The sequence below is a fragment of the Ptychodera flava genome, chromosome 2 (genome assembly GCF_041260155.1).
Source record: "Ptychodera flava strain L36383 chromosome 2, AS_Pfla_20210202, whole genome shotgun sequence".
In the NCBI taxonomy this organism is placed as follows: domain Eukaryota; kingdom Metazoa; phylum Hemichordata; class Enteropneusta; family Ptychoderidae; genus Ptychodera; species Ptychodera flava.
Window position 1 is genome coordinate 41,595,744 of NC_091929.1, and position 12,503 is coordinate 41,608,246.

General features: G+C 35.7%; 1 protein-coding gene across 1 annotated transcript in view; it reads left to right on the plus strand.

The window, feature by feature from the left end:
• LOC139120984 (uncharacterized) overlaps positions 1 to 9,804 on the plus strand; it is a 10,492-nt gene extending 688 nt beyond the window's left edge. The window contains exons 2-10 of the mRNA XM_070685570.1: positions 538 to 667; positions 1,545 to 1,724; positions 2,167 to 2,316; positions 3,125 to 3,282; positions 3,615 to 3,773; positions 5,582 to 5,755; positions 7,213 to 7,368; positions 7,830 to 8,098; positions 8,314 to 9,804. Of these exons, the coding sequence (XP_070541671.1) occupies positions 3,647 to 3,773; positions 5,582 to 5,755; positions 7,213 to 7,368; positions 7,830 to 8,098; positions 8,314 to 8,505 (918 nt within the window). The 5' untranslated portion in view covers positions 538 to 667; positions 1,545 to 1,724; positions 2,167 to 2,316; positions 3,125 to 3,282; positions 3,615 to 3,646 and the 3' untranslated portion in view covers positions 8,506 to 9,804. The remainder of the gene's footprint in view (positions 1 to 537; positions 668 to 1,544; positions 1,725 to 2,166; positions 2,317 to 3,124; positions 3,283 to 3,614; positions 3,774 to 5,581; positions 5,756 to 7,212; positions 7,369 to 7,829; positions 8,099 to 8,313) is intronic.
• The last annotated feature ends 2,699 nt before the right edge of the window (positions 9,805 to 12,503 follow it).

Genomic DNA, 12,503 nt, shown 5'->3' on the forward strand with positions numbered 1-12,503 from the left:
GATACGTGCCAAACGGACTGGTCTATTGGCTAATTTTGTAGACATCTGAAATGAATGGAAGGGGCACGAATGTATGTCCTTAGAGAGTTAAAGTCAATTTTTGTCACCATTAGAAAATATACTCAAGTCCAATATTCTTCAGATTTTATCAAAATTTTGATAACAAACTGAAGCCAATGAAATGTGATGGCCATTAAGTCCAAAATTATAAAAATAATTACAGAAAAATTCATAAAAATTCATAGAGATTGGTAAAAATGTTGTACTAAAATGTTGGTGAGAATAATTACAGCACTCAAAGGGTTAATATTGTAGTTTAGTGAGACAAGATATTATTTTATGGAATCAAATTTACTGAAAATAAGATAACATTTAAAAATTTGACGTTCAGAAAATGAGCAACAAACTAAGTGCTCTTTTATAAGTAGGAAAAGTGCATTTAATTATCTAAACATTCAACATATTTCAAATTGTTAACATCATAATAAACGATTTTCAGCATTCCATTTGATATTAAAAAGAATTTCAAATTTCCAGGATACCTTCATGGAATCATGCTCAGAAGGACCATGCCAACACAACGGCTGGTGTATATCACGTCGAAATGACTTTAATTGTGTATGCCGTGCAGAAGACAGATTTTATGGAGACTTATGTGAAATACTTGGTATGTCTATAGAAATCTTGTTAACAGTCTCACTGTTGCGATGAAGTACACAAACTTACATTCAACATCTGTCATCATAGTCACACAGCCTTACTCACAAAATCGATCTTTTGACAGTGAAATGTGCCCCGAAACTATCGTTCGAGCTTTCAATAATGCTTTTTAAAAGGGAAACATTGTGTCTTACAGTTTCATATTAAATCATGATTCATGGTGGAATTTCGAGGGAAATAAGCAAATTACTTGCCTAAGATTTACTACAGTTAAAATTCTAAACGCTGCTATTCTCTTTGATTACGGTATGTGGAAAAGTAATTTTTAACTTTTACAGAAATAATAATAAGGCGAAAACATTATTCGCTTCCGTCTGCAAAGTAATTCTCGAAATCTGCATACCTAAAGACATGTTCATAACACTTAACAGTCTACATAAAGAACAGCAGTAATGATTCATCGGTTACCGTCAATTCTGTAGCTGAACTCCATTTCTGTTAGGGCTCCATAAGCTGTGTCTTTTGGCTATTTTTTGAAAACTTTTGTTTTTTTGTTTCCTATACACTTTGTGCATTGATTCCCTTAACTGTCATTTAATACAAAGTATTTAGCATATCAACACAACCTTATATGAATATAATATCCATTGTTATTGTTGAAAATAGTATTCAAGTCCGGACTAGAATTCATTTATAAACAATAAAAATAATCGCTATACACATACAAGCTGTGTTGACAGACACTCTAGTTGATATACAGAAGCAGAACACTGAAAAACTTGCCACAAGTTACAGCTTATGTCCCTTTAACTAATGTGTGTCGTAAATGGTGTTCAATTCCTCCACTGTAAAGTCAATGCTTTCTCCTTTATTCTTATGATTAGAAGTGCAAGAACTGTCCACGTGGGCTACGTGGACATCTTGGTCAGAGTGTTCCGTAACATGTGGCGTTGGGCACCAGGAAAGAGAGAGGATTTGTGAAAAATCGGCTTTAAGAGTGGATGCGGTAAATTGTGATGGTCATGATGAAGACTATAGAAAATGCAACACGCAACCCTGTCCAAGTAGGCCATGATTAAGATTGAGTAGACAGAGATCCAGTATGTTAATCACGTCTACTGCCAAATATCACATGTATTATAAGCAGAATTACGGGAGTAAGGTAGTCTTTGTGGAACACAATAATGTGTTCTCATCTACTTAGATTTTAAATAACCTTTAATTGACCTACGCGCGTCGCTATCTATAGAGCGCACGTACGATTACGATTCTGACACATCACAGCGCATATCACCCACATTGTGCCCATCCTTGAATGATCTTTGCATGTGTAGATAGTACAGTTAAAGCAATAGTGCGGGAATAATTCATCGCATGCACGACACGCCAAGTTTTTAATATACGTTTTGCAAAAACATTTTTATTACCAAGACCATAATTCACAGTTCAGCTGTATCCTTGCAAGAATAATTGTTTGAAGTTAATTATGCCACCGCTTTTTTTCAGGTTGGTCGATGTGGAGTGAACTGTCTCCTTTCCAATATCCGGGGACTTTAGCATCACGGCACAGGTATTGCAGGTACGGAGGAAACCAAAACAAGGATGATGGTTGCAAGGGTGACAGTGAAGGACAGTGTGAAGTCAATATTAAAGCAGGTATTTTGCTGTTGGTCTTGGTTATAATATTGAAAGAATTAGATAAGACTGTATATATGTAAACAAGTGTATTTTGTTGCATATTAACTAAAACCGTGCACGATACAAAAATTTAGGTCGTCTGCGTGATTATCCATTAGGCTGAAATCGTCCTTCTGAGAATTGAAATATACATAAAATATGAGTGACAGACATTATTACTTTAAACTTGAAGGCAATATCTGCTGCTCTTTATACCGCTAAATAATTAAGGCCATTGACCCCTATCCTTTGAAAACGTATGATGATATTGGATAAGCTTGGAATACGTACACTAATTGTACTGAGACATCGCCGTCTTATATTATATATATATATATATATATATATATATATATATATATATATATATAATATATAATATATATAGATATATAAATATATATATATATATATATATATATATATATATATGCGTATGCACACTATGTGATCGCGTTAGCTGTAGAGCAATGCATTTGAGCTGTGCATTATTAAAACATGAATATTTGTGCAAGTCATGGATACATTGGTGTAATTGAATAATGAATGTGTGTGAATTTTTTGTCACTGACCACATGAAATACAAAATGTATACAATGTGCCCTCCCGGTTATCACCAAAATGGATATATATATAATATATATAATATATATATATATATATATATATATATATATATATATATATATATATATATATATATATATATATATATATATATATATCTATATATATATTATATTATATATATATATATATATATATATAATATGCATTTTTACGACAGTTCCAATAAGATTGTCAGGGTCAGAAAGGTAGGAGAAGGTTACGTAGAAGTTTTCAACACTGTAAATGGACGATGGGGTGCCATAAGCAAAAAGGAATGGGATCTTAATACTGCAAACGTGTCATGCCGTCAGCTTGGATTTTCAAGAGTAAATACAGGTACGGTCAAGGCTCTCAATAGAGATATCACTGTGATGGTGACCATTTTGAATTCTACATAATATATAAAAGATAAAGATTTGATAATTTGTTTCTCTGTGCCAAACGATAGAGTGGTGACCCGTGAATTTCATTCATGATTTTGAAAGAGTATGGTTGAAGGTTTGAGCTAAATTGAAGTCTTTCTTTATCGAGGCATGAATTATCTTAATGATAAAACATAATTTCACAAGTGCTAGTCGGAAGAATACAATATCGTTAACGACACGTTGAAATCTCTTTAATTCTTTTTATTGGGTATGGCAGTTTATCTCTATTTTCCTTTGAAACAGAGGTTGGTAACTACACGGTTGATGATGTTTCAATGACAGTTGTCGGTGAAATACATTGCAATGGCGATGAACAATTACTCCTATTTTGTGAGCTTTGGAACTGGGGAAAATTACTAATCGTAGAATCTGCTGAAATTGCAAGCGTCACCTGCGTAGTCGGTGAGTTAGATCTTTGATCTATGATTGTCATTCTGATCTGTTTATAATCCTGCTAGCCTTGGAATATTTGGCAGAATTTGGGGTTTTACGCACGGACGATTCATGCACTACTCAAAATTGCCATGGGTCTATCGATAGAAAAATCTAGAAAGTGCGCCGCACTGTAAAAGATATATAAAGCCAAGTCAGTTCTTACGACGAGCACCTCTCACACAGGTAGTTCTCTGTAAGTGCACTACGTATTTTTAGGTTTTTTTATTCGATATTTACTGTATATCGTTAATGCACCGGTTTGACCTGGTCTTTAGAATTGTAGCCAGTGCGCATCAAAAAGTGCCGTGCTTGCCAGGCTTTAACCCTTTCACCACCATGGTTTGTACCAAATCCATTGTTTTCTATGGTAAAGTTGGACCTGTATACAGGGAACTGGGGGTGAAAGGCGTTTATGTGAATTGGGCCATGGTGGTGGTGGTGGACAGGGTATGAAGCATCCGAGTATCGAAAAAACAGGTCTCTCTCTTATGCCACATTATATCCATCGTTTTTAGTTAGGATTTGCCTGGAAAGATATTCGGACTATCAAATTCGATAGTGCTTTCTCGTTTTTTTTGCTTGTGTATGCCCATTTTGAATTTCTTGCAGTTAATGTAGGATTTTTCAGTTTGTTTTTGCTAAAAGTAAAAAAAATGTGGTCATGTTGTTAACACAAGGAGGGCGCTTCTTTTAATTTAAAATTACATATTAAGCCTTATCACTTCGCTCTTTTACATAGCTTTTGCTATTGGATAGGGTCAAAGTGTTGGTCGGCTATTATTAGTCGTCATACCTTCGTATGGCAAAAATTCGTGTACCTTACAAACAGGTTAATATCCTTCAGATAGTCTAAAATAGACCATATGGTAATACTGGCTATCAAACTGTCAGCAAATTGCAGTCACTTTAAATCTTTGTCGATCGTCGACAACTCTCGTGGTTTCTGTCTTCAGAGGGGGTTATTACCTGGCCATATATACGCTGTAAATTCGACACCTGCGCCCACGCAGCACTCCATCTCAGCGTGAGATCCTACCTTGCCATACACTATTTATTATGCACACAAGACATGTACTCAGACAACACTCGACCTCAAAAGGAGAAGATACCTATCTAGCATCTAGGATAGAATAGTGCTTCGAGGCATGAACCTACCTGCCAAATCGAAATGTATATATTAGCTGTCATTTTTTCCGATTAGAAATAAATCAGATGGCAAGATGTGAGGCCGACCCTTTGATGCATAGAGGAAAGTAAGTAGGAGAGTTTAAGAAATGTGATAAAAACACTGCAGTAAAACAAAATGAAGGATAAGATGGAATGTCAAGGCTGTAAAACTTTGCTACGATGCCCTTGCTTATCAGAAATGTGGAGGTTACGTCTGGAACGAAAAGGGCGCTAGAGCGTATGGTTAAATGATGGCAGGATGAAAAAAGACAGATGTGTTAATTGTAAGCATTCGAAACTTGGAGGGAAAATCTCAAAAGTGTACGTTGAGAAGTCTGTACGTTTAAGGCATTTCAACGTGACCACAGGCAGCAAAACGAGTCTAACACTTTTATATCACGTATTTATTGGACAAGATGAAACATCTACCTACAAAACTTATATTGAAGATACGGGGTATACCACTTACCGGTTGACTCTCTTCTTATTAATACTCCGTCAATTGTGGCAGCTTGGTATTGCTGTGTGATGCAGCTTTGATCGTTGTGGCGTGTACTACCTTAACCAATATTTCCGATGAAATTTCTTCCTGTGCACATTGATAGCAGATGGTGGATGGGGCAAATGGAGTGCATGGAGCCCATGTTCTGTTACCTGTGGATGGGGAATTCGTACAAGGACTAGGCAATGCGATAACCCAACACCCAACAACGGAGGGCAAAACTGTAGTGAAACAGACCACCAAGGAGTTTCTGATTGTAGAATGTCAGCAAAACGATGCCGTAAGTGTCGAAGATTTGTAGATATCCCGTTATTTACATAAACATGATTGGAACTAATTTTGGACAATTGGATTTTCATATGTTTCAAATTTCTCAAAAATTTTAGGTGCCCTATTGTTGAAAGTTGCAATATTACAAATTACTTGTAAAACAAGTGTGTAACGTAAAAATAGAAGTAGATGAGGTTACGATTGCAGATTAAATCAGCATTACTTCACAATCCAACTAGTTCAAATCGTTTTCATACCTTTCAAAGAAGTGCACAATTTAGGTGCATTAACAGTAATTTTGAATTTGTAAGAGCAACGCTCAGGAAAAGTAGGCTTGACAGGTAGTTGAACAAAAAATAAGTATTACTAAAGGAAAATAATTAATTCCGTCAGAAAGTTAATATTTTGAGTTTAATATCATGGGTAGTAAACCAGCTTATTTCAAATTCGAGAATTCTCTGTTTCTCCCCTGACAAAGATAAACTTTTCACACTTTCTTTCTGCCGATCCATTAGCCGTCGGCTGCCTTCTCACTACTCAAAATTCTTCGAGATAACCTCTCCCCTCAACAACGAATTTTCTACTCACTCTCTCAGCAATATTTCCCATAGTTAGCTTTTCCGCCCAGCCACTCAAGTATAATTTCTCAACCACTGATGACGAAATGTGCCGTTCCGCCATTTTGCCAGCCTGATTACATACAACACAAAGGTTGTCAGTCAAGAAACCACGTGCGAACGCCTTTTTTTAGAACGAGTCTGTTTAATGCTCCTGATACCCGAATATTAATGCCATAAAGGAAATTGAAGCTGGCAAGTAGATGTATGAGTTTGTAAATTAGGTGATAAACCACATCAATGAGAAATGGCGAGTGTATTAGAGAGCTTACTGGTCAAATCTTGCTCATGTTATGTCCGTTTCTGAGGTGCTTTATTGCCAATATATATTAAAAGTATATTGGAATTCTGGCTTAACTATTTAAAGCTGGAATGTTTTCTTAGAACTGAGGTGCGTTTCAGTTGTGCTATATTGCTAGCATATTGTTGTTTCTTGCTTGTCTCGAATAGTCAGGTCGCTTCATCCATGCCATCAACATACTGGTATAAAAGAATCGTAAATGTACACAGCTGTACAAATTCTTGCTAAGGTACAAACCATTAGAACCTGCCAGGAGAAACATTTGCCTTCACATTTTCAGTTTCACCCACTTTGTCTAAATGTATAGATTTGGAATGATTTCTTAAGGGAAAGTCAAAAGATTCTGCTTTCCAGAATTCTTTCCATCACAACCGCTCAGCTTGGATCTCAAAATAGATCCTTTACTCACCGTTATTCGTTGGAAACATTCAAATATAAACAAGTCTATATTTTGAAATAGTTTAACCAGTTCTTATTATGAAACTGATATGAGAACTGCGATTGACATAATACTTTCTCATTTATTTCTGCATGATCTGATAACGCTAGCCTGCCAAACCTATAATATCCCCAATGGTTACGTCTACGCCCATGACACTGGTCATTTGTCAGCTGCTCATTTCACATGTGACACTGGATATGCACCTGAAAAGAATTATACAATTTGCATGGACGGCACTTGGAGCGACTCAGATCCTTGCCAAGGTCAGAACCATTCTCCTTCGTTTTAAAGCTATATTATCAATAATGATTTATTTAATCAGTAGGGGGTACCTGTAGGTACCATTTGGTCATTAAACATACAAAAAATCTCAAGGTGAAAAAGTAACATTTTATTCTTTTTAATATGCTGGTTATAAAGTTTTCTATTTACGTGGCCTGAATTGGTTGCCGGTTGAGCCTGGGTAACATTATATTGATTCCACAGTAATGGCCCAGGGGAATACACAGTATGAATAAATTATAACTAAATGTTGATTACATTTAAACTTTCATTACGTAACTTTTATAAAGAACCTTTACTTTCAACATATATATTTTACATCTGTGAAAAGATAATAGGTGAGAAGATTACCATGTTTTGTCTGTTACGGGCACTACATTTAGTAAATTCTAGTAAAATCATTCGAAAGAAATCTCATTCACAATATAACTGCACCTTTCAGATATTGATGAGTGTGCTGAAAGTGATCTGAATAACTGCAACCAGAAATGCGAGAACACAATAGGATCCTTCGAATGTGGGTGTTACTGGCTTGACATATATGGAACATGCTTTCATAGAGGTGGTCATAAAGTGAATTGGACGATTGCTCGCGATCAATGTCAGTCCATGGGCTGTGGAGCAAATCTCGTATACTTTCATTCAATTTCTGTCTTTGACGTCGTTGTGAAGTACTTTACAGATGTGTGGATAGGCTTGAATGATATAACGGTAAGGATGTCTGAAAACGATGAACATTATAACAATGGAAATTTATTATTACGATTTAATGTCTTTTCATATTTGACTGATAAAACGGAGTTATTCTGAATCATCTTGGTTTGAGACACCATTTTGATGTATTTGCAATTTCTCAATAGAAATTTTTCTCACCGAGAGTCCATCATGAAACACACACCTATCAATCGTGTTTCCTTTTATTTTAGAATGAAGGTTCTTTCAAGTGGGCCGATGGTAGCTATTTTAATCCGGAGTTCATTCTATGGGATCCAGCAAGTCCAAAAAATGACACCGTTGGCCAAGATGCTGACTGCTGTGAGATCGGTAACAGAACCGTGAGAGACTCAGATTGTGGCACACTTTTGGATTTCGTTTGTCGGCAAAGTGCAGCATGCTAAAAGTACACACAAGTGGAATATTCAAAGACATATTTAAATTCGTCGGCCTGACGAATTTAAATATGTCTTTGAATGGTCGTAGTTAGTTTTTTACAATTGAAAGTGGGTGTAAAGACTCGTGGTCCCTTTGCTGCCCAATCATCGATATTATATTCCGTAGCTGTGTTGTCAGCAGCATATTACTGTTGACACAAGCCAATCGTAGCTTAATCATCTTGATCCCAAAGGGGAACTTTATGTCATACATAGCTTGTAGAAGAAAACAATGCAAAGATAAATATTAGTTTTAAAGGAATGGAGAAATAGATGATGAATTTTGCCACTTGAAAAAAATATTACTGGTATTGTTTATTTAGCTTTAAGAGGTTTGGCATTTTAATCACAATGTTTATATTGATATTCGACTTTTTTTACTTGCAGCCTGTGATAAATTGCGAAATGAAGAAAACTGGAAAGATTCTGGTAATCTTTAATACAAAGTTTCTGTTTTTAATTAGACAGACATGAAAGATATGAACCAACTTCTGATACAAAAATTATAAAATATAAAATATAAAATTAAGATAGAATCAATATTCACTGGAACGATTAAGTTACATGTATAGGACAATAAAATCTAAATTTTCCTTTTCACAATAACATTATATAAAATTGACACTAATTATATCTCTTTTAAGTTTATGTAGACAAAAAATGACAAGTTTGCTTTGCATAATTTATTCTCTTCCTAAAATCAGAGGAATAAAATGATTAACACTTTTAAAGTGATGAAAATCATGATAATCAAAGTTTCAATAATTATTGTTATCAAGCATTTAGAGTTTTATTGCCAAGCTTAATTGTCACTTTACTGCATGGTATTGTGAGAGTAAATTTGAAAATTCGATAAAATTTCACCCAGCTAGAATCGTTACATCTTGAAATGTTGAGTATGGAAGTACAAAGAAGCCCTAAAAGTAGGTGATTGCATACATCTGCATAAATGTACACTTATCTGTCACCTCATCCAACTTACAACTGCTTGTCGTGATAAAAGATAAATCCAGCTCTTCTTTTAGTTTCTGTTTCACAGATTTCTAAACCCTGCTTATCCCTAAAAAGGTTACAAAGAATACATTTAAAACACATTTTTTTTCAGCGAGGACAAGTTTTATTAAATTTTGCGTATGGCATCTTTACACCATACATTTGATTTTAAAGGCATAGAATAAAGCCTGGATGTTAGAATGGCAGATTTTTAATTTGATCATCCTTTACTTGTATCCGTCCTAAAAGTAAATAAAGTGAATATTACTACGATATACTTTTATTTGCTGTGAACCTGAGTTTGAGCTATTGTAGTTTTTGTGAAGTCTGGCGCTTATAAGTTTGTTACCTATATTTCTGTTCATTGTATATGCGATTATTGGTTGGTTTTGGAACAGTTTTTTAGTGTTTCGTCTTTTTCAAATTCACTCCAGTTTTCTGTCAGGGCTTGCTTGATTTTTTTGGCGTTTCAATGTACGGGCTATATGTTGTTATGAAGACTACTGTATTGTTGGTGGCGTTATTTCTTTCGATTGACCCGAACTAAATGTATACCTTGTTTATGACATGTAAACGTGAGATCGCTTAGATCACTGATAAGGAATATTTACAGAGCGACTAATCAGATTCCCTCAGGTTTAAAAAAAATACACGTGCAAACCAACTTTGATGAAACGTCGCTCAAATAATCGTATCAACAAATTGTTCCGACTATGATCATCGCACGCTTGGGTTAGCAAAAAATAATTAACGTCTTGCATGAATGTACATCTGTGTACAAGTTCATGTGCAATGAAGGGTTACATCATAGCTCGCTGAGTTAATTTGACGAAATAATTAAACAAGCGAATATAAAACGGTTGTCCAGGCGTGAAGTAGCTTGACTCACTCGAAAAGTTCTAATCTTCGACTGAATTTTTCAATACTCTATCCATAAAAGGGCCTTTGCCCATTCAGTGGGATGCGTTCTGAAAATACTCAGAAAAAAATTTACAACTCAAACAAAATTCCGGTCTCCTCTCTATGTCAAGGTAGTATGCGCCTCGAAAGTGAAAGATTTGAACTTTTGTTCATCCTCAAGGAATCTTTCAACCATTTTCTTTCAAAATCAAGAATAAAAATCGGGGGGGGGGGGTCGCAGTCAGACTTTGGTACTAGAGAAACAAATAACCCGAGTTTTACCGACGTTTGAAATTCAAAATGGCCGCCATCCGTGTGTTTATTCTACGGAGAAAAATCCTTTTTCCAAATTTCGAAAACTAAGCCGGAGAGAGGTTTTCTCACACCAAGAGCTTTAAAATGAACCCCCACAAGTGGTAGATCACAAAAGAATTGAAAAAGTTTGAGAGTCCGAAAATTTGTGCCCGAGGCGCGCCCTACCATAAAAGGAGCACTGAAAACTCTCACCAAGATAGCAAGATGAGAGGATACGATAGACAACATACACAATGGAGACATGCTTTCTCGTTTAACAAATGTGTGTAGGATGAATGAGTACACTAGAGATAATTCATTAGTGTCTATGTGTATTGAATTTTTACTTTCAATAACAATCACATATGTTTTAGCAATAAAAGATGAACGATTACATGCAGCACCCAGAATATTTAATAGCCTCGGACTTCAATGGTCTCCATGGCACCCTTTTGATCGCGCATTTTTAGTACCTCCCTACACAATCCTTCAGCTACTAAGCAGTATAAATTATTAACAGGTCCCTAATGTATCCCTCGGATTTCGACACATCACTGCAACTGATAGTTTGTGTTTGAAATTGTTGCTGCCATCAGCCTCAATGAGCAAAATAGCTCTCAATTCTCATTCCTGTTCATCTTACTCAGTTTGAAGTTTCATTTTGCGTCCACTCATATAGTATACGGATATGCATCAACAAATTTCTTAAAAGATTGGACGGTCGCATCGTTTGAGTACAGCATGTCACATGTCAACACACCGTTGATGTGTTTTCAGGAATGCATGCGTCGCTATCATAACGTATAGGGATTTTGGCCGCAAGTGCTTTGTGCATGAAACTCTTGAAGACATAATCTATCATCCTGGCGCCATGATGGCAGTGAGGGATGATTTTGAATCACTCTTTCCCAACAAGGCAAGTATTTATGCCCACAAATTTATTCTCATGTGTTTGAAAAACTGCCAGAGGCCAATTGGCACCGTTTGATGTGCAAGTAATATGTCTATTTTGGGAGAGAAAAACTCGCATTCCGAATTCTTTGATGTGGACATGGGATAATGCACGCTCAACCAGTATTGACCGGATTATAGGTAAATTTTGTCGAACCTTCAATGAAATGAAGGATCGATCCAAATCCAATTCCTGAGAGGGTCACTTTCCAACCCTAAATATTTAAGAAATACTGTACCCCTCCCGCCCATAATGAGAGTAATCAAACTTTTTACAACATAATGTACGAGGCGAAGTCAAGTACGATATGATGTGCAAAGTTTACTTGAGTCCATTATGGGCGTTGAGGTGTGCATTATTGCTATTATTTTATAGTTTGGCTATGCAAGTGAATTTAAGATGAAGAAAAACATCTGGGCCACACTACTGGATAATCGGACGAATCAGTAATCTAAGGGTATGATGTCTTAACATTCACTGATATTGACAAAGTTGTATTATAATACAGTGTAGTGCGAAAACTGACATGATATTAGTTTGATGAAAAGCAAATTTCCTATTTTAATTCTATTAAAATAGAACTCGATTAAATAAAAGCTGGAACTTCAGAGATGCTTTTCTTATTACGTGAAAACTGCATTATGCCGACAGATCCCCTGTTTTTAATTTGTTAGATAATAATTAATGATTTTTAGTATTCATTGTAATGTTGAAAGGAATCTCAAATTTCAGAATATTTTCATAGAATCTTGCTCGGAAGGACCATGTCAACACAACGGCTGGTGTATATCACATCCAAACAAGTCTACCTGTGTATGCCGTGCTG